The 22581-nt window shown below is 43.9% G+C and overlaps 1 protein-coding gene across 2 annotated transcripts in view; it reads right to left on the bottom strand.

The window, feature by feature from the left end:
* DIXDC1 (DIX domain containing 1) overlaps positions 1-19192 on the bottom strand; it is a 60588-nt gene extending 41396 nt beyond the window's left edge. For both annotated transcript variants that reach the window (XM_073320857.2, XM_073320859.1), the window contains exon 1: positions 18976-19192. In XM_073320857.2, the coding sequence (XP_073176958.1) occupies positions 18976-19035 (60 nt within the window). In that variant the 5' untranslated portion in view covers positions 19036-19192. The remainder of the gene's footprint in view (positions 1-18975) is intronic.
* Positions 19193-22581: the final 3389 nt, after the last annotated feature.

Here is a 22581-nt window from a genome sequence, read left to right as displayed (position 1 = left end):
GGTTCAAAGCAACTACTGCCAGTCCCTCATTTTTATTCCCAGCATTAATTCACTCATAAAATGTTAAAAACCAAAAATTACTTTCTTTCAGATATTTAAAAAATAAAGAAATATAGCTTAGTTGACAGTTAAAATAACCAGTGTAATTTTCAGTGAATTACACTAATAGTTAAGGAAATGATTGGATTTGATAATGGGCCAATTTCACTTTGGTATATGGTCCTGACACTCTTGGGCTCAACTTTCCACACCCTTGCACCTTGTGTCATCATTTACATCAGTGCAAGAAAGCGCAAACTGTGTGAAGAACACTACCACTCTAACTGGGTAGTCTTCTACATTGTCTTTGCACAGGTGTAACTGACAGCAGGAGGCAACAGATAATGGAGAACCAGGTTTTTGAGCTCCCTAAGTAGTCATCTGGTGTCAGGGGCTGATATGCAAAAGCAGTCCCATGTGCATGTGTAAGGGGTTCACTTTTTCATTCCTATACTTTACATGAGATGTTAGTGGCTAGTAGAAGCCCTGGTGAAACGGGAATTCCTTTGGGACAAGGGCTTGTGCAGCACGTGGAGTGTAATCAGATTTATCCCTTTATGGGATTACCTCCCTTTTCACTAAGCTTCCCATTATTCTGCAGCTGCGGCGGGTTTTAAGTCTCCATTCCACATTATCTCAGCAATATCAGTCATCATTTATGCTTCTACACCCTGCCACAAAGTCACATTTTGATAACAAAACCACTTGTAATCATCCTGACAAGGGAAATCCAACTTTAAACACAACACAGCTCAGTCTGTCTGCTCAGAAAGGTGCCCGGACACTTATGTTCAATTGGTTCTGCTCACTCAGCAGATAAGTATGGAGCATGGTGTGAGAGGCACACTTGGGGGCGGCTGCTCAATTTGTTGTAAAAAACAAAAGTGGAAGTGCTAAGTGGGAAGTCTAGACTTTGGGAGACACATGAGACTAATGCAAGCTTGCTGGAGTGGATTTTGCCTCCCCTGCTTAGAGTCCAGAATAGTCAGCGCTCTAACTCATCTAGCGTAAATTAGTTCTGAAAGTACCAGTAGCTATCAATTTCGCCTGCCCAGTTGAAAATATCACCAGCTTCCACTGAACGGGAACACGAACCATGAAGCATAAATATAACAAGCATAGTCCTGGCTTCTCTCCCACTCATACAATAGGTACAAGAGGATGATCCCGCATTGGTTTTCAGGTCAATAGTAATAACTACCCCTGCTAAAGTGCAAGGAGGAGTTGAGTTCCTATGTGACCTAAATTAGACAGAAGTGCCTGGTCCCAAGAAAGGAGGGGCCTGGGACTTTACACCAGGATCCAGCCACACAACACAATTTAATTTCAAGGACAGACCAGAACTCAAACCTTCTATTACACAAAGATTCAGTGAAGCTTTAATTTATTCAAGTAATTATCAGTGGAAGAGAGAGATGTTTATTTACAGAGCCATCTGTTACCCGCTGAAACAGCTACAGCACCCTTATGGAAAAGTCCTATACAATTCAATAAGGTTCCATAGAGATTGAACAGGGTTACATAGAAAATATTTCAAAAACCTATAAAATGAAAGAGAATCATCTCCTTTTTACACATTTTTTTATTAACCATCCTATAGGAATCTACCTTAGGGGTAAAATTCTCTACTAAATTCTATAGGATGGTTCAAAATACTCTAGAAAGGTTGCCATATTCTATTAGATTCTGTGGGTCTTTTCCCTATAAGCAACTCCTTTTTCACACAAAGGAAATAAATTATATAAAAATACAGCCTTATGATTAACAATTTAATACTTTTCCCTTTGTTTTCTCCCATTCTTTGCACACAAAATAAAAATAACTATTTTTGGGTAGGCATTTTTACTGGTATGGAGTAATTAGTATCGTAATTAGAAAATCACTTTTAAAGCCCTGTAAATTTACACTTTAAATGATCCTCTCCAAAAAGACAACTTTTTGTGCCTGTGCAATAGTGATGTCACTATTACAAAGGGAAGGATTTCACAGTTGTTACTGCTACAATACTGCAGACTTTCATTTAATTAGCATGTTTAGTATTTTTTCCCCATTCAGAGCATAAGATTTTCCTGGCGCAGTTCAGACTGTTGGTTATTTCATCCATAGCTTATTATGTGTCCAGAAAAATCTACCAGCTAATTAGTTTAGTGCAGGACTCCAGAGATACTCTGATTTCTGCAAAGCTAAAAGCCCAAGCGGCAGCCTGTTATTTCTGGCAGCTGAGATGAACAGGTGACTGAATTTCCCAAGAGAAAAACAGACATGAAAGTTTAATGACCTAAAAATTGCAGAGTGGTGTTAAATGCACTAAGGGACAAAACCAAAAGCCCTTTATTCCAGACAGAGAACTCCACGTGTCCATATTCTAGTAAATGAAAAAAGGAGAGCAAATTTTGTGAGGATGTATTCTGCAAATGGAAACAAGCATTTCTACACAGCAGATTTCATCCTTCAGGACAAAAAAAAACACTTCCTGCACCATATCTCTCAATGAGATCAGATCCGACTTCTGTATTTTTCTCCATTCAGTTCTTGAAGGTACAAAGAGTTACACTTGTTCCGGGATCAGGGAACAGGTCATGAAAAATCGGGAACAGGTCATGAAATTCACTGCACAACTTTTGACATTTTCTCTGCATTCTTCTGTACCCAAACATCTGAAAAACAGGTTGGGGATAATTTGGAGTCTCTTTGTCTGTCTGAGGTTCTTCCAGGAGTTAACTGCTCAGGAATTTGTTTGGTAAGCTTCTGTTAGCATCATGTATCAACTGGCAATCACAAAAAAAAGAGTTTTCTCTGGAGAATAATTCTATCCATAATGCTATAGCACTAAGTTTAATTAGCAGAAAAGACGATGGCTACTTTTGAAAATGTTAGTGTCCAGTTTGTATAGTGATGAGCATGTTAGAAATGCTGACAGGCAGATTTCTCACAATGTGATGCAGGTATGTACTAGGTATGAAATGATACTCAATATAAAAAATGTCTGTACTTATTGGAAAGACAATGTGTGCTTTATAATTCTTCCCACAAATGTAATGTTTTACTTCCTCTTTCTGATTATTTATAGAACTCACCCTATCTGGGAATGTAACTAGTCATGTTTCCTTGTTCCCTTAGTGGTCCACATTTTCCCCTACTTGTTTTAGGTCTGTATGGAAATTCCTGCAAAAGACACTGAAAAGTTTCATCTTGGGATAATTAGCCAAGATTAGTAACAATATCTGAACTCTGGATACAGCTGTGGGCAATAAAAAAGGGAAGCTGGAGTCTGCAGTCTGTCCCTTTTCCCAGCCTCTCTCTAGGGAAGATTTTTCCATAGTGCTAATTAATAGTTTTCATCTGTGCAAAGGATATTTAAGATCTAAAAATTATCCACTATTCTTTTATTCTGGAGAATCACAATCACTCAACAGACCTCACTAGCATAGTGGGCATCAGGGTCTAGCAGCCTCATTAAGCCAATGCTGTCAAAATTCCCTGTATTACATTTAGCTTCTTTAAATTAATATCCACCGAGTCAGGGTGTTCTCTCTTCTGCTTCAGCCTTTTGCTTGCTGAACATCCAGGGCTCCCCTCTCTTACCCTCGCTTCTTCCATTTCTCAAGAACTGGCTGTCTCTGCAACACTGGTCGTCAGTCCCTGATCAGCATTTCTCAGGCACTTAGGCTGCAGACACTGGACAAGATTTTGAACCTCAATACAGCTTCTTTAAATTGCTCTGGTGGCATGAAGGAGCCACAATAGCCCAGAGAAAGAACGAGGAGGACTTGTGGCACTTTAGAGACTAACCAATTTATTTGAGCAAAAGCTTTCGTGGGCTAAAGCCCACTTCATCAGATGCATGTAGTGGAAAATACAGTAGGAAGATAGATAGATAGATAGATAGATAGATAGATAGATAGATAGATAGATAGATAGATAGATAGATAGATAGATAGATACACACACAGAGAACATGAAAAAATGGGGGTTGCCATACCAGCTCTTACAAGACCAGTCGATTAAGGTGGGCTATTATCAGCAGGAGAAAAAAACTTTTGTAGTGATAATTAGGATGGCCAATTTCTAACAGTTGACAAGAAGGTATGAGTAACAGTAGGGGGGAAATTAGCATGGGGAAATAGCTTTTAGTTAGTGTAATAACTCATCCACTCCCAGTCTTTATTCAAGCCTAATTTAATGGTGTCCAGTTTGCAGATTAATTCCAGTTCTGCTGTTTCTCGTTGGAGTCTGTTCTTGACGTTTTTTTGTTGAAGAATTGCGACTTTTAGGTCTGTAATTGAGTGTCCAGGGAGGTTGATGTGTTCTCCAACTGGTTTTTGTATGTTATCATTCTTGACGTCTGATTTGTGTCCATTTATTCTTTTGCGTAGAGATTGTCCGGTTTGGCCAATGTACATGGCAGAGGGGCATTGCTGGCACATGATGGCATATATCACACCAGAGGAATTCTCAAAGTGCAGGAGCAGTGTAGGGCCAATGTACATTCTACTCTGCAATGTTTTCCTGCAGTCCCGGTATGGGGGTATGTTGGGCATGGGATGGGGAGTGGTCAAAGAATTCTGCGCTGCCTATGGGGCTGCTCAAATTTATAATGGGTCCCCACTGGCCCCCAGAGCAGCTCAGAATCCAGGCGGCACAAGGTGGTATTAAAACATCTTTCTACCCCATTCCTCCTATACTTCACCTTCTGTGTTGTGTCTCCTGACAGACCACAAATCTGAGTGAGAAGAACTGATCAGCCTGAAAGAGGAGTGACTGATGCAGCAAAAGACACCCATGCCTGGTGGGAAAGAGAGAAGATGGAAAGAATAGAACAGCCATTCCTGTTTCCCTCATCCCCCCTTCCTCATACCTTGTGATTGTTTGTTACATCCACTTGTGGTGTCACGTCTTTATTCGACTGTAAGAATTCTGGGACAGGGATCATCTTTTACTCTGTATTTGTGCAGCACCTATCACAATGGGGGCCCGATCTGGACCACGGCCCTGTATGTGCTACTTCAATACTAATAAATAGTATTAAGGTGTCCTAAGTATGGGAGCAGCACAGACAGAGAGAGAAGCCCAGGCCAGGGACAAGGAAAGAAGCTCCAGGTCTGGTAGAGGAGGCAGAAAGAGGGCCCCCAGGCCTGGACTGGAGAAGCCCATATACTTCCCTGCCCGCTCAGGCCCATAGCCCTGACAGCTGCTCAGACCCTAACCTATTCTAATGTTGAACCTTTGCTCTTTGAGTTGAAGAGGAAGCTTCCACAGGGTCTATTACACTGGCTCCTGTGACACCATTATGCTGCTGGCTCCTACCAACTACAGATGCTTCCAAACAGCACAGGATTTAACAAATCCCTGGAGCTTCCCCTTGCTGTCTTATAATCAGGTCTGGCTCATGGCTGCATCCCAAAGTGTTCTGAGAGGTAACAGCTATTGATCTAGCCACCCCAGCCTCCTTCTTTTCCTGAAGAACTCACCCTTGAACCAGTTACTGCTCAACAGCTTGCCCAACTTCTGTCACTAACAGGCTGTTTAACCGAAGTATTGGTCCAGCCATATCCTGGGCTCCGTGGGGCAGGAATAGGTTCTGGTCCCACACCTCAATCTGAATTTCTCTCAGAAGTGAGGATTTTTTTTTTTAGGAATAACACAGCACCCTCAGCCCAAAGATTTACTATACAGAGCACAGATTATTAGGATTGCAAAGGGGTTAAGATTAATCCTATTTAAATTAACACGGCTTTGTGTTCCAAAAGGGGGCCTACTTTACCTGAGCTCTGTGAATGGGAAAGTAGCTGCCTTACCTGGAGCTGCCTGGGGCCCAGATTGCTGAAGCTCCCAGGCAGCGTTTTTCTCTTATGTTTAGATCACTATGGATGTCCCTAAAAGATCTTTCAGGACAGGGCCAGAGTTTGAAGGAATGGACCCTGGGGCCATCTGCTGTTGTAGACACACGTAGCTCCTTCTGCGGGTGAATCACAGCTGGGAACGCTCAAAGTTCTCCATTGAGCACAGCACTGATAGGGGCAGGATCATAACTGTACAATATTTCTAGGTGTGCAGTTTTGCTATCTTAATTACAAAGTACCCAGGACTGAGGAGGTGGCTCAGACCCAACTGATGATGGGACAGCCTTTGCTCAGGACTACTCACCCCAGGAACTATTTTGCTTCCAGTAACAGGGAGCTATAACCATTTTTCAGTGCAAAAAACACCCCTTTAGGGTGAGCGCCTCTTCTAAGGCACTGGAGGCACTTAACGGTTGATTAGTATTATCTAATACTTCTGTTGCAGTAGTCTGGAGAGTGCAGTCAAGATTCAGGCCCCATTGGGCTAGGCACTGTAGAAACACACAGGAAGACAATATAATTTATAATTTAAGGAGACAAGTGACATACAAAGGGTGAGGGGAGAGGAATACAATAGAATATATAGAATTGTGTACATATTTGCTTTTTTCATTATAAATAATGAAGTAAGAGTCAACTATCCTCATCTGCCCCTCAAGCAGTCATTAACTGGCTGATATATTTTGGGAGAGTCACAGCAGAAGTATGTCTTGAAGAGAGAGCTGACAGTAGAGCAGCCCTACAGACTGGTTCAGGGAGGGTCTTCCATATGTAAGCAGCAGTGTGGATGAAGGTGCAGAGACTGTTTTATGAGGCACTGATAAAGAGGTGAATGAGGCAGGCACTGATAGCAGAGCGGAGATGGCAGGGTTGACATGGTAGAACCCATGGGCAAACAAGCAGGAAGGAGTAGAGCTGGGAAGGATCCTGAAAGCGAGGACCAGAAACGTGAACTTGATGCAGTGAAGCAGGAGGAGCTCCGAGAAGGATTCAAAGAGGGGAGTGACAAGATCAGAGAGACAAGCAAGGAAAATGATCGCAGTAGACTGTGGGGATGGAGGACAGTGTGAGTGCTACGGAATCAGGAGACAGAAGGTTGCAGTAATCAAGGTGGGATATGAAGACGACTTGGACAAACGTTTCAGCTGTCTAGACAAAGAGAAAGAGCTGGATCATGAACATATTATCAAGGAAGAAGCAGCAAGATTTGGATATGGGCTAGATGTGCAGGGGAAGAGAGCGCAAGAAGTCAAAGATGATATCCAGATGATACTGATTGTCACCAGTGACAAGGAGAGAAAGGTAAAGAGTAGATAAGATACAAGAGATTGGTGGGAATAGCTAAGGCATGTGAGAGAGAACTCACAACAGATGTGTTGTTTACTTCCTTTCTGAACTTCAAACTTATGCCTCATTACATGCCAAAGGCAAGTGACTCTCTCAAAAACCACATGCCCCATTATGTGTTAATATTTACATAACACAGTTTAGATACATATGAGGGACAGAGTGTGTCAGCTTGTGGAGTCAAGACTCCTGGGTTCTATTCCTTGTTACAGAAATGATGTGTGACTTTGGGCATGTCACTTACTCTCTGTCCATTTTTTTTCCCTGTCTGTAAAAGAGGGATATTAATCCCCACCATGCTAAAACGTGTGAACATCCTGGAAAGGAGGGTGTGATAGAAGGGGAAAATACCCAACACCATCTCTTCCCAATGTCACATGACTCAGCCTGCAGGTGGAAAGAAGGAAAGCATAACAGCATCAGCAGCATTAATATTCCCCTCCTGCTTCTCCCATCTCAGTCTCAAAATGAAATACATAAGTTATATAGGGCTTGTACTGAATTAGGATTGTACCTGGTACTTAACTGGCTGGTTTGCCCCTTTCCCCAGTTGAGAGAGAAGAGAAATAACTAGCACTTGTAGCGTGACATCTCCCATGATGCTCGAGGCATTGCTCTTGGCATTAGTTGCTCTAGGCATTCTCATCAGCCCAGTGTAACTTACCATCTGCCACTTAGGGCTCAATTCCCTCTCCTTTCTAGCACAGTATCAGTGGGGAGTCAGCCATGTCTGCCTGGCAGTAAACAAAACATCATGCTTTAAGGGCAGGTTACTGTGCCTCCATGTACTAGTCTGCCCTTTATTTTACCCCTTTTTAGAGTCCCACTTGCATGGGATAGTACAGGGATAACTCCCTTGAAACTTTCAAAACTCTCTCAGAGGTTTGGGGGCTGCTTGTTTTGAAGTTCATCCAGCCTCTTCTGCTTTCAGTAGACAGCACAGTTGATATAACAAATCCCTGACTTTTCTTGGGTTCTGAACTTCTTGCGACCTCTTCCCCATGGACCCTCACTGCCATCTTCATCTGCTTCCGGGAAAAGGTACTTCTTCCTTATTTCCAAATTTATTTGGTGACAGAAAAGGTCTCAAGTGTCTGAATCTCTCCCCATGGCTGGGCTTGGGGGTTCAATCTGGGATGGTAACAGGTCTCACAGTCTTTCCTCTGCTTTTCCTTTACATCTTATGAACACGGCTCACAGAACAAGTCTAGTGAGATCAGTAAGAAGCATTCTGTGCCCACTGCCCTTATGCTGTGGGGCTGGTTTCAATATTAAAGTAATTCAGTGTCCTGGATGTTCAGAGCCCTGAGCCAAGTGTCTGCAGCAATGAAGCTCAAAGGCCAACCTAATTGCATCAGGAGGTAATGTGTTTAAGGCCTTGCATGGTTTCTAAGCTCTCTGACATTATCTTAATTAGATGATCTCTGTAATCTCCCATGTTCTTCCACTTTGAGTTTCTGTTGGTTTTGTTTTGACTAGGTCTTTGTAGAAGCAGAGAATAAAACCCCATAAACAAATAGAACAATGTTACCCTCCAGACCAGCATAAAATGATCCATCCTGGAAAGAGATCCCTGGGTCTGATTCAGGCTGCCAAATAAACAGGAGCAGCCTGGATCTGGCCTCCATGTAATGAAACCCAGGATACTATGGGCCTGAGTGAGTCCAGCTTGTCTATGTGGGGTATGTTACAGCCAAGGCTGCTCATTCATAAAACGTTCACTTCAAAGCCTGACATTCAATTTCTTTCAAAACAACGTTTGGGCCAGTGTAAATTCTTTCTTATTCAGTATAAGGCCTGTCCCAAACACACAGAATTCCTCAGTCATGGCTGCACTGTCTGGAAAGGAGGCATTAGTGCAATTTTGCACAGATAAGGAGGCAGAGATAGTGCATGAGCTGTAAAAGACAAAGGTGCATCAAAAATCTTGACGTAGCATCCAAGCGAGTGGTGAATCAGGTCAGAATCAAAAAGAACTATCTGAACCATCACCCATATTTGGAATTGAACGTGGGCATTTTTAAAATTCTGGAGTGTTTGGAGAAGTGCTTTTAGCTGACTTGCTGAGATATGGAGAGAAATATCATCCGGGGGTTCTGCTGGAATTCTAGCCAGAACTGCAAAAACTGTTCTCCATGTGATTTCTGGCCCAGTTTTGAAGACCCAAAAGGTTCAAACCACTGGGAGAAGCGACGTAGCCAACCCCTTATACCACACTATTTCCCGAGTGTGATGATAATAGCTTCCCAATAGGGGTGCTTTAGAATGATTATGTCTAGGAACTTACAGAACTCTACTTTCAGGAATGATTTGACGAGAGAAAACAATACATGTGGAGGAAGGAATAAAGCCTGAATGTTGAACTAGCCTTGGCTCCTTCCCTTTTTATGCCTGAACACAGAGCACTGGGCATACTCAACAGGATTTTCATGCCTGCCTTCCAGTTTGTATGGTCTTCAGCTAAATTGTTGCTTCAGATCAGTAAACTAATCTCAAACAATGGTCCCCAGTTTAATTAGCTGGATTTTTTTTAAAAAATAGAAGCACGGGGTTCTCTTCTGCCCTCCTTTATACCATGCAGCCCTGCTGAAATTATTGGGGGGTATGTGGCCATGACCAACAGAAGAATTTGGCCCAAAGACTTTAGACTGGATGTGCCCAAAGCTGTAGAAAGCCATTGACCAGGTCTCTCAAATTGCTGAAGGGATATTCCAGTCAGTTCTGTGTGGTCAGGATGTGTGTAATTGATGAAGCAGAGTTCTAAACTCAGCTGTCTAAACTCACCTTTCTAAATATAGATCTCACATAGTAACATCTCTAACCTTCCATTTAAAACTCCTAGTTTGGCAGAACAGTATGTCTGGCTCCAAGTACAGAGAAGCTGGAATCTTTACTTCTGAAATCACTTGCTCGAGTCCTGGCAGTAATGGCTGGGTGGGAATGACAGCCACCATCGGAATCCCAGCTAGGCTGCCATTTGCTCCAGGGAGGGAACTAAGTTACTGGCCTGTGAAGATTGTTTGGTCTACGAGGGAGCAGCTTGTTGGCAGAGTTTCAAATGCCAACTCAAGCTCCAAGAGGTATGTGAAGGATGAGGTGATGGGCTAAAAATGCATTTCGCACATTAGCCAAAAGAAGACAAGGGCAAGAATTTCCAGAGCTCCCAACCACCTAACATGGCATTTGTCTATAACAATTTCTCTAAGAAATTTTCCCATTTTCTCCTTTGTTTCAGCCACAACCAAGGTCCCTCTTAATAATGGGAATCTTGGGTTTCAAAAGGGGTATCCCCATATTTCCCGCAAGAAAATCAAACTCCAGCCAATAGAAGGGGTAGGGCCAATGTGATAACAAAGGAGTTGTTGCCCATTCCAGGTCTAACCCCCGTGTGGCAGCATATAATACCCAAAGGCACTGACTAATAATCCTCTTCATTCAGCCTCCAGAGCTCTGAGAATTAACCATTTGGAGTCTCTCATGTTTTGATCAGAAAATCATGCCTGAAATGTAATTTTAACACCTTCTGTCACTCAAGAGCTCTTAAGTCCACATGGACTTATTAGTGATGCTGCAAACTCCACACTCTCTCTTCTTTCCATGCAGACTCAGGTCTTAGCAGTGCTGGGTACAGCTCAGGGAGCCAGCGAGCCTGAGACTGTTAGCAAATTTTCAAATATGTTATTTTCAGAAATACCATTTCTAGAGCCAAAGAAGAGTAATTGGGAATTACAGACCCTATTTTTGTTATGGTAAAGTCAGGCCCAGATTAATCAATGAGCACTCGGCGCACTTGCACAGAGCCCCTATCTCAGGGGGCCCCCTAACCACCCAGAAACAAAAACAAAACTGAGTGGCGCAGCAACTCACACAGATTTGGCCCAGCTGCTCTTCCATCTTGATGGGGCTATATGAATGCAGGTCGTGCAATGGGAGTGAGCAGAGCTGGGTGGCTGGGATCAGGAGGAGCCACCCTAAACCAGCACAGAAGCAGAGCGCTGAGCCAGGGGGATGCTGGTGAGTGCCCAGGAAGATCCCAGGGGCAGTGGGTAAGGAGCTGGAAGTGAGTTGCTGGTGGGCTATGTGGGTGAGGGTGGAGAGTAGAAGGGCTGTGGGTAAATGGGGATTGTTGGGGGTGGTGGGGTTGGGGTCCAGGATGCTGAGGGCTGCGGAAAGTGGGGCTGCAGTGAGTGGGATGTATGCCAGGGCTACTAGAATACCAGGATAAGTGGGGGCTTGTATAGGGTTGTTGGGATATATCTGGGGGGGCATTCAGGGATCTCTGTGTGGGGGGTTGGAGGGACAGGGCATTTGAGGGTCTGTGTATGGGGTGGTGAAAGAGTGGCATTCTGAGATGGGCTATGTAAGGGTGGGGTGCTTTAAGAATGGAGGGGAAGCCCCTAATTTCCATAGTGCACAGGGTGCCAAAATTCTTTAATTTGGACCTGAGTACAGTGTGAAACCGCATACATTGTGGGCCCAATTCTTGGCACAGCTGCTCTAGAACCATAAAGGGCTGTACAGCAGTGAAACTGACCTCCAGGGAATACCCCCCCCCATGTGTATGTGGCCCCACTTGGCTCAGAGCTGGTAGAATAGCTCTACACCAACCTTCCCCTAACAAGCCTCGGGGTAGGGGCCTGCCAGAGAAAGGAGGTGCGGGGTGACTGAAATGCAGTACCCTCTGGAGCTGTGGTCGCTCAGTGTAAGTTAGAGTCCTGAGCCTGCTGTAACTTACACAACAGCTAGGCAGGCTGCACCACAACCTATTACATGCCCACACACACACCTTGTACATTTAGGCCAGGAGATGAGAAAGAGAGAATCAGGAGCGGTGTGATGAGGCCAAAAAACCGGAGAACAAATCCATTTCAGACCCTCTCTTCAGTTTCCTGCACTCTGGGCTGTTGCTGCTATAAGGATCACGACACCTCGAGCTGAGAGTACATAGAGCTAGTGCTTAGCAACAGGTTCTGTACGTTTAAAAATAGCTGGAACATTTCCCTTATATTTTAGTCTGTTTCCAAGCAGCGATGAAGTGGCTCGCAGCCAGGAGAGGGGGCTGTCAAATTCACAATTTAACCACTTTGGCACCACTGTGCATCAAATGAAATTGGGCCTTGCCCAAGCCCCAGCTACCTACCTCAGTTCTGATTCTTTAGGAGACCGGAAGCTAATGCTTAAAACTGTCATTAGATGTGCTGCTGGATGTGCCATCTTTCCCCTGAGATATAAAACTCAGCTCTTGAACACTTGTCATCATTTATTACAACCCATTTTTTGGCAAGAATTGGGTTTTAATGACAGTGTCCTGAACAATTTCTACCTCAAATATTCATATTCTGCCTCCCTTTATCTCCCCCCACCCAGTTTTAATTCTTCACTTCCTCTCCTAAACTCTTGCACAGCCATGTTCTAAATAGCCATCTTGTTCTACCCCAGAGATGATTACATTTCAGTGCTGGGTGAAATGATTCTTGCATGTGCATATGTATATAGATATTTTATACAATCAGCAATGCACTTTGGGGTCCATTTGGAAAAGGTGCTATAGGTAAAAGACTTGTATTTCTATTTATTATTTGTAAAGGGACGGCTCAGTGCACAAGAAACAAACTCTGCTTACAGTTCTGCTGGCTGGGAACAAGCTGCTTTATTCAACTACATAACAGACTGGGGGGAAACAGGCACTAACTAGGAAGTAAGGGAGGAGTGGAGCATGGCTGCCATCCATAATACTCACTGTAACCCATTAACTCCTTGACCACTTTTACTACAGTTTTTTTTATCACACATGACACAGAAGCCAACACCACCACTCACACTCTACTGACCACAACTTCATTTCAGTTAGTTTGCTGCAATGTAATAACAACTCCCCTTAAGTATCCTCCAATGAAACCAAGCCGAGGTGAGGAGACCGCAGAGAAGAATGATCTGTAACAGACATCTGAGTATCAACCATTTTTATCACTATAGACTAACAGGGTATTTAAACTTTTGCAGGACACAAGTGGGAGAAATGTCCCTGTGAATTCCTTTGTTTCCCCCAATGTAAGCAACCTCTACCTTCCTTTGGCTCTGCCCAAATGGTTGCCTCCCCAACATCTGGTAAAGACCGCACCAAGACATATGGTAGCTGTGATACCAGAAATCTCACTCCATTCCTGCCTGCAGTGGGGTGTTTTTGTAAGTGGCACCTGATCTTGCTTTCCCCAACTGGGAACTTTGCTGGTCACTTCCATAACACGATGGGCAGACCCTGTGATTGTGCTATTTTCCTACGCATGTACCTTTAGCCCCTCAGACTGTTTCTAAAGGCCCTGGAAGTGTTGACCAAATCCCCTATCCCTAGACAGGCAGCTCTGTGCACTGATGCTATGCCTGAAATGTACAGTGAGTATCCATCTGGTTAAATACATCTTGGCACTTCTGCAGGATATAATTACCTCTGAAGTTTAACAAGAAGGAAAGTCACTAAAAGGCAAGATGCCAGAGTGTTTTCGTTTTAAATTGACTGCTGAACTCCCCACACAACACGCCATTCCCTTCCCAAGCTGTTGCCTCAAGAATAGTTTCTGGCACCTTGCAGAGGGTGTTTTAGTGCCACAGCCTCCTCTCCAGGCTGGTTTTTCAAAGCCTTTTTTCTTTAAATAAACATAAGGTTTCCATTCAAGCCCACATGTAACAGGCTTTGCCCTTAACAGTCAGAGATCACCAAATGGTTGCTGCTAGTATCTTGGAGTAGAGGCTTCTTTCACCCAGAATCTCAAATGGTTCCACTGCACCAATTCAAACAAATCAAAGACCTAGTTTAAAGTTTGTCAGATCAAATCTGGACGAAACATTATTCAAAACTTCAAGGAAGAAAAGGAACATTGTCCCTTTATATTCAGGGTTAGACAGCAGCCAGCTCTGCATACAATGTAAGAGAAAGGGAGTCAGGAGTCTGGTGTCCTTGGGAAAGGCTGGGACCAATGTGGCTGAAGAGCGCTGTGGATGATGCTATGTCAAGACAAAAATGGGTACCCTCCAAGGAGCAGGAAGTAGCCAGGGAGGCAGCATGATCTGATGTACAGGGCACTGGACTGGGAATCAGAAGACCTAGATTTTATTCCTAGCCAGTGACTCACTGTAAACTTCGGCAAGTGACGTCTCCTCTTTCTGCCTCAGTTTCCATTTGTAAAGTGGGGATAACAATTTTTACCTTTCTCCGTAAAGCACTTTAAGGTCTATGGAAATAACAATAACGACTTAACTGTTAATATTTTTATTAATATATCCTGCAAAAGGATGGCAAAGCTGCTGCGGAGGAATCGATGCATAATCTAGCCCAAGGTCATTTAGTGAGTCTGTCAGAGCTGGGAATAGAACCCTAGCTGCTTGACTCCCAATCCTGTACCTTAACCACAAGGCATCTTTCCTCTGTTAATAGCCCTGCTGCTGGCCAGGCACAGGGGCTTCTCTGTCAAAGTGATCAGAAACCCTACTTGGCCAAGCACTGAGGGATCACAGTATCTTGGTAGGAAGAAAAGAATCTCTCAGTGTAAATCAACATCTGGTAAACCCCAGCTGTGTTTTCCAATGCTTGTACAGCAGAATTACCAAGCAGCAGCTGCCTGGCATTTCATAGACCAGATGGGCAACCTGGCAGGGCCATGTGGCATTAGCAGTTCTTTCATCTCCCTGCCTTTCTTGATCTGAATAAGCTTTAAGCATCTTGAACCTGATTCTCCACTTACTTACAACAGTGTAAAACAGGAATTACAAAGTCAATGGAGTTACACTAGAGTAAAACTGGTGTGAGACCAGAATCAAGCCCACTATGTGGAAAATATCAAAGCCTCTAAGGAGTCACATATAGCCTAGTCATTGGAATCCAGCCTCAGTTGAGCCACCGCATATCAAGAGTCACGGCCCCATAGCAAGTATACAGGGATAGGAGTGACCCTAATGATCTGAGCTACTACAGGCAGGGAGACAGAAAAAAGTGAAAGACAGCTCTCCATGGTGAATCCTATTAGCCAAAAACAGTGTTCATTACAAAGGGATACCTACGGCAGATTTTTTCTGCTAAGATCTCTACAGTTGCGAGAGAGATATCTATCATGGACCAAGAGGAACAGAAGAGCTGAGAGAACCACATTGGAGAGAGACTCTTCAATGCCAGAGAATTACTCTAACTTAAAAAAAAAAAAGGCTCTTTCCCTGGCACTTGGATCTCACGGAGATGGGTACTGTTTAAGAACCTACATATAAAAATGGATATAACAAATCCTGTTAATGCAATAAGACAGACTGTACATGCATAAAAGTCAGGCACTTCCCATCACAGCAACCACTCAGCTAAAGCCCTGCAGCGCAGGAACTATTATTATTTCCCACAACTAAGTGGCAATTCTGAGACTCTTTGCCGCTGTCAGGCAGTGGCACACTGATTCAGAAAAGATTCACACAGGGGTCCTGGAAGAGTCCTCAGTGTTTCATCCCCCAAGGAGGAGTCAGCCCTATGCAAAGACCATGCATGTTCTTCAAACACAAGCCTGGAAGGAGCAAACAGCCACTTTAGGCAACACATTGCTCATAAACAGCCACCTACTGAGTCTGTCAAAGGAAATGATCCTCCTACTTCCAAAGGAAAGTATGAACAGGGGAATAATTGTTGAACTTCAGCAGCATTAACTGCTTGGAGCTCTCAGGGCCTTTTCTGCCATGTTTACTGAAGCTCTGAATTCCCCATCAGTCTGAAACATCCAACAGAAGTCTGTGCTCATGTCCTAAATAAGTTGCATTTCTTCAGTGAAAGAGGTGCTGAGTTGAGACCACATGGACTGCATCATAACAAAGTAGATCCTGTCCTCTAGGGTATAATCTTAATGTTATAATCTGCCACTTACAGCCACCGTGCATTCCCGTGCTGCCGTCCAGCTGTGGGTCTGAATTATTTAAAGGCTTCAAAGCGGCAAAAGCTGCCTTTACAAACAGCAGGGAAGCACCTTCACAGCAGAATATTCCATTAATGAAAAAGGAACAGGAGTTGTATGATGCCCATGGGAGAGCTTTCTGCATTTGAACATTAAACAAAACTCACTCTGCTTTAGATGTGTCCTGATGACATACTTGCAGCCTCTTTTGGCCTAGGGACTTTAAATGGGAAGGGAAACAGCCCAGAATTGCAGTTTGAAGGCCCCCTCAGCAATCAGGGATTATGTTAGTCACTGAGAAAGCACCTTCTGACAGGTGAAACAGAACAGGCACCAGCTGCAGAAGGGGCAATAATGGCACATTTCAATCCCTTCTCCTGGGTTAATGAGCCTGGTCCTTAGCCAGCAGGATGGATAGGGAGGGAAGGAAACAAAGGGAACCTACCCAACTCAGTTTACAGGCTACATGCAAATTCCCATGTGCAAATTGACTCCTGCTTAAGCCGGAACCACACCTGCTCTGGAAGACTGCCTGTACACTGGGTGCATCGGAGCCCTGTGTGTGCATCTATATGCATACTAGTGAGTGGTATGCATGTGAGTTGTGTGTTTGTGCATAGTGTATGGCATGTTCATCTTCCATGCACAGGTTTGGAAATGGAGCCCACATTCTGCAAGGTACATAATTCCAGTAACAGCCACCAGCTCACGGGAGAGATGTGCTACCAGAGGCACAACAAGAGTTAAGTTGGTATGGTGGCTCCTTCAGTACCGCGCTTAGCCCATTGTGTGAAATCAGGTCTAAGACTTTTTAGCTTGGACCTGGTTTTATACTCTACCCCAATGCTGAGAAGTTTATCCCTCTCAGCGCTCCTGACATCAGCATGCTGGGTTGGCGTCCATCACCTTGACCTTTGCCTACACATAAGGGCTGCACAGACATTGGGGGACACTGTGTCAAAGCTGTGGGAGGTCTATAAACAACCCTTTTAAGTTATAAGAAAGTATAATAGAGGGAGTGTGTCTAGTGGGTCAGAGCGGAGGATAAGGAATAGGGACTTTTAGTTCCACTCCCAGATATATAACTGACATGCTGTAAAATGGGGATAATGATACTGTCCCACTTTACTAACTTGCTTTTAGTTTAACTTGCAGTGCATGGGCTAGCCTAGTACACTCAGCTGCCATGAAGGGGATTTAAGGGGGAATCCCAGTCTTGTTTCTCTGCCCCATGGCTAGACCAAAGTGGGAATAATGGAGTTTCTACTATTAAACTGGGAGAGGAAAAGGTTTTTGTTTTTTTCCCATGGCTACCAGGACAGCCCCTGGATGATACCAGACAATTTGGGTGGGAGGTTGCAAACAGACTGATTTCTGCTCCCACGTGGAGAACACTTGCTTCATGGCCACCATCTTGGCTGACACCAGGAACTGAACAGGGCTGAAAGCAGGAGTCTCTACAGCTTAAGCTAAAGAACCCAACTCTCTAGCTCAGAGCTATAACAGACTGACATCCTTTGTAATGGGCACAGAAGAGATAACACACACTGACCAGTGGATTGTACTAAAACTGCATGTGTTTGATATAGGGTTGGGGTTTTTGGTACAGGTCAGGCAGGAGGGCCTGGTACAGGGATGCTGTATTGAGAAGGGGGAAGAGTATTTATACTGTTAAGCAGGAGGGATTTCAAAATGCAGTAGAGTATTAAAAGAGATAAATGTGGCCTGCCATGAAGCTGAAGTCTCAGGCCCTTCTTGTCCCCCCCATTTTCTGTCTGGGCCTACTAAGCCCAGAAGGGACCTGTGTTTGTGGTGAGAATGGTGACAAAGAAAAGTCATGTGATGATGGGCCTTGGAGTGGATGAAGAAGCACTAAATACAAACAGAACAAGCCACACTACCTAGGAAGTAGTAAAATGTAACAAGATCATCACTTCCATGTGAGAAAGGAAACAGAAGGAAATCCTTAATTCCAGCACAACCCCCCTGTTCTCCTTCCTTCTCATCTTACAGACAGAAAATCCCTCCCTACTGTGGTCTATATGGTGCAGCATACTTTGCCCAAAGAACCAGCCCAGCAGTGGCATTTTTTAGTGGGGCAACACAGAGGCAAATGGCAATTAGACAATGTTCATTTAAACTAACTTTCTGTGCATCCTACAAAAGGCGGGGTATAAAACTATCCACTTCCTGATGTAGTCTCAGGAGTTGTATCTCAGTAACTTCTTGGCAGGTCTTACCCAGTGATTCAAAACTCACCTGGCTCCCTGCAATCAAAACAAGGAACTTAGACACACTTTAAAAATGATAGTTTCCTCCTGTCCAAGCTGAGTTTCAATCCCTGGCTATTTAACCTACAAAACGTGATGAAAAACGAACCACACAGACTACAACATGCCACCCACTCTCAATGACTCTGCATGCCCTTAAAACAGATGTACAGCCTTTCCAACAGCAATTCAAATACAGAGACCTACAGAGCACAAGAGGAGCAGCCAGTTTTAAAGGGTAACTGTTCCCTCCTGACCTCGCTGCACTTTATATTACGTTTTGATCCCAGAGTAAATGCTTCTGCAGCATTTTGCGCTGAAACTACCAGCAGTTAATTACCCACAGACTCTTCAAAACTACTGCAGATCTGCAGAATGCCAGCTGGGCTGCCCAGTATGCATCTCTTTCTCCCTTTCCAAGACAATTTCTCTCTCCCTGTTTCTTATTTAGTTCTGCGAAGCATTGGGAGGGACACAGCTTTATGAGAGATGCTATATAACAGAAAGCTGCACTGCCCTGTAAGGGTCTTTATGAGACCTGGGACATGCATTTACCTCTGAGAAGCCCTCTTGCAGAATATCCAGTAAATTCCCCCTGGCCAAACAGGCAAGCATTCTTCACGAGCCCGCCAAAGGGCCACGTTCTCAAAGCACACAGAGCAGATCCTCCAGCTCAGGGTGCGACCTCCTCCTCCTCCTCCTCCTTTCAAAGACAAAGAGTTGGAGCTCATCGGGGACCTTATTCATAGTCTCATATGTGCAGCCCGTTACTGCAAACAGGATACTTGAGCCAAAGTCAAGGCTCGTACTGAGCATGCTCATGAGGGAGCCACTGAGGGAGTAGCAGGCGAGATGTCACACGGTTCCTATAGAAACGACTCAGCTCACAGGATGGAGGCCCAGGAACCAGGGGGTGAACATCTGAAACCTATTTCCAGCCAGCCGCCCTGGGCCCTGCGTCTCACATGGCGCCTGCTGGTACAAGAGACTTTCAAACCTACCAAACACAGCTCGCCCTGTGCTGTTTGGGGGTGCAGAGAGCATGCAGGGTAGAGGTTAGCAGACAGCAGATTCCTGGCTTACTTAAGAAAGAAAAGTTAGACGAAAGGCTGGAACCGCTGCTAGCTGTAACTTTCATTGTTGCTGTGAAGCCATGGAGAAAAAGCAGAGCGCTCAGCAAACCCAGCTCCAGTACAGGGACAGGAAGCTGCAACCAGGCCCTTAGATAATTAGTTATATTTATACAGCACCAAAGCAGAGCTCTGTGTGCTGTGAGATAAAGTAAAGAGGTAAAAGGGACGCAACTTCCAAAAAACAATTTAACACAAAGAAACTCTTCAGAGAAAAATTACAGCGTAACTCTAGCCAATCCATCAGACTTCAACCCATCACCATTGTCAAGGGGCACATATCAAAAAGGATGTAGCCTCCTGAATGAGTGCCACCTAGATGGATCTCTAGCTAGGTCCATAAAACAATGGGTTGCTCCTGCAAAGTCTGGCCTTTCTACTTTCACCCATTGCCTGACAAGCATTACAGGGTTGGTGGGTGATTAATGAGCCACTTATCAAACTACAGCCCACCCCCTTGTCAAATGCCCAGAAAAAAAATGAAGAGTCTTACAGTGTGGTCAGAAGATTAGCAGATCCAGGCTCTTTCTGCAAAGATATGCAGCAATCCCAGAACTGCCCAGTGAAACTCAAGCTGCTCCTTAGGATTTCATCATATGGTTTTGGCCATGCATTTGGGAGCAAGACAATAAATGTAATACACACTACTGTTTCCTGCCCAAATATAAAAAAGCAGAAGGCTTTGGAGTGGTTATCAATGCACAGATATATTATGCTTTGCTAGTGATCTCTCTAATACAGCTGGGTGGAACAAAATCATGGGACCAAAGAGTATGCATTATTGCCTGCAAAAATTCAGAAACTCAGGCTACAGGTCATCCACCAACATTGCCAACCCCAAGCTTTCAAAAATGAGTTGGGCCCCAAAAATCATGAGAGTGGCTTAACAATCATATGATTTAAAAAAATAATACATTTTAGGTTATTTTTATTTGCCTTCTGGTTATCAATGTGTTCAAGCTTTTCTCCAACCACAATGGCTCAAAATTTACATTTTTTTAAACTATTTAATAAAAGCTGAGGTTCTTGTGTAATCATATGATTGCAAGGGCTGGGGCTTAAAGATAAATGACAACTATTGTATGACCCACAATAAAATCATGAGGGCTGGGAACATTACTTATGTGCACTCAAACACGTCCCTCATGCATCCTTGGTCCTTCCTGCTTTTGGAACACAAAATGGCCAACAGAGTGAATGCAGTTAAGATTCAATCACTATTTTTAATAAATAACATAGATTGGGCCTTTAGGTTTTCAAGCAAGAGCTAGATAAAAGGTCCTCCTGGGATAGAAACATGATCTCAGCTGAGAAATAATGTCCTCAGCTTTTGCAAAAGACATTATAATCAAACTCTCAGCTATTAATCTCAAAATTAGGCCCTATTTATGATATACTTTTTAATGCAAAAAGTGCTATATAGTAAATACATATTTGTAGCAGATATCTGAGCATTAACAAGTGAGAATATTATGGTCATCTCTCTGCATCAATTGAGTTTAAGACAAAAAACGAGACAGAAATGTAGTTAAGCAAAATCAAATGCATGCAAGTGCAAAGCACTCATCTGCACATAAAGGTGACAGATGTCTCAAGTGGTCTTTGATTTTTTTACAGTTTGGTTTATGAGTTTTATAGCAGATTAAATATGATCTGCTCATAATTCCTACAGTCCAGAGATATTTTTCAGCTACAGGAAAGGCAGGCAGCCCCCAGCTCCAGATTTTTTTTTTTAAATGATGAAACAGAGAGAGATGATCTTCTTGAACAGCTTGGAAATGTGGGGCACCCAACAGTATTTAATCTGTAAAATATATTGTTCAAATAATGCCAAACCAAATTCACTGAGAAGAATTTTCCATTTGTCATAGTCCCAAGGACAACTTAGTGTGTAGCTTTCTGTATTAATATTAGGTAATGATGAAGCACCTTTATTAGCGCTTTCACCCCAGAGTCCAGAGACTGGAAAACATTTGGGAAACAAATTGAGATGCTGCCAGCTGCTTTGAGGAGTTAACTCTGCTGTTAAATTATTACAGACAGTTTGTAACCTTTCATTCAGCTACAGAAGCCATAAATGAGATCATGGCAGAGACTATTCTGGCTTGTCTGGGATGCAGATTCACTTTCTCCTGAAGTAGGTGTGACTATAAAAAAATCTAGAGTATAAACAACAATCCCAGGTCTCAGTGTGGGCTCTATATGGCACCAGCACCTTGAAAAATATAACAACCGGGGCCTGAAATAAGGGGTAGGCACTGGCCTGGCCCTAATACATACAGCATACTGTGCATGGTACACCTTCCAGGGCACCCTGGAGTGTGTACCAACACTGACAGGGCACATCATGCCATGCATGGAACACATTGCACAGCACACTGCAACACACAAAGTTCACTCCAATTGGAGACAGATGACACGGTTAACAGATTGGGTGTTTCACACAGTTGATAGCCTCATGGATTGAGCAGTTGTTTTCACACACTGACCAACAGAAGAGTCCCTGTACTTCCTTTGGAAAGCCTTGTGGCAGATTTCAGAGTAACAGCCGTGTTAGTCTGTATTCGCAAAAAGAAAAGGAGTACTTGTGGCACCTTAGAGACTTGTGGCAGAATCACTGAATGGGAGGGACAGGCCTTGCTGTTCATGGGGTGGCTATGTCTTGCAGGCAAAGCAGAGTCCAGTGCAGTCTGGGGAAATGGCATTTTGTTACTAAACCAAATAGCTATTAAGCCTGACAAGCATCTCTCCACTCCACCCCCCCCCCCAGGAATGTGTTAGCCAAATTGGGCATTTTCCTGGCATGATCCAAGGAACCTGAAGCCAGAGGTGTTGCCCATAAAACTGAAGAGGTCCCTTTTAGTCCTCTCATTATGTGGCCATCCCTGAACAAGACAGAAGATTCTGTTCAGATGCACTTTGAGAGAACTGTGGAGAGACTGGGCTGGCCCTGAGCTTACTCAGTACGCTTCCAGATATTACAGACCATCTGGGCGATGAGCTCTCATCTGTCTACCCTGTTGAATCAACC

The sequence above is a fragment of the Lepidochelys kempii genome, chromosome 22 (assembly GCF_965140285.1).
Source record: "Lepidochelys kempii isolate rLepKem1 chromosome 22, rLepKem1.hap1, whole genome shotgun sequence".
Taxonomy (NCBI): domain Eukaryota; kingdom Metazoa; phylum Chordata; order Testudines; family Cheloniidae; genus Lepidochelys; species Lepidochelys kempii.
This window is presented reverse-complemented; position numbering and strand designations above follow the sequence as displayed.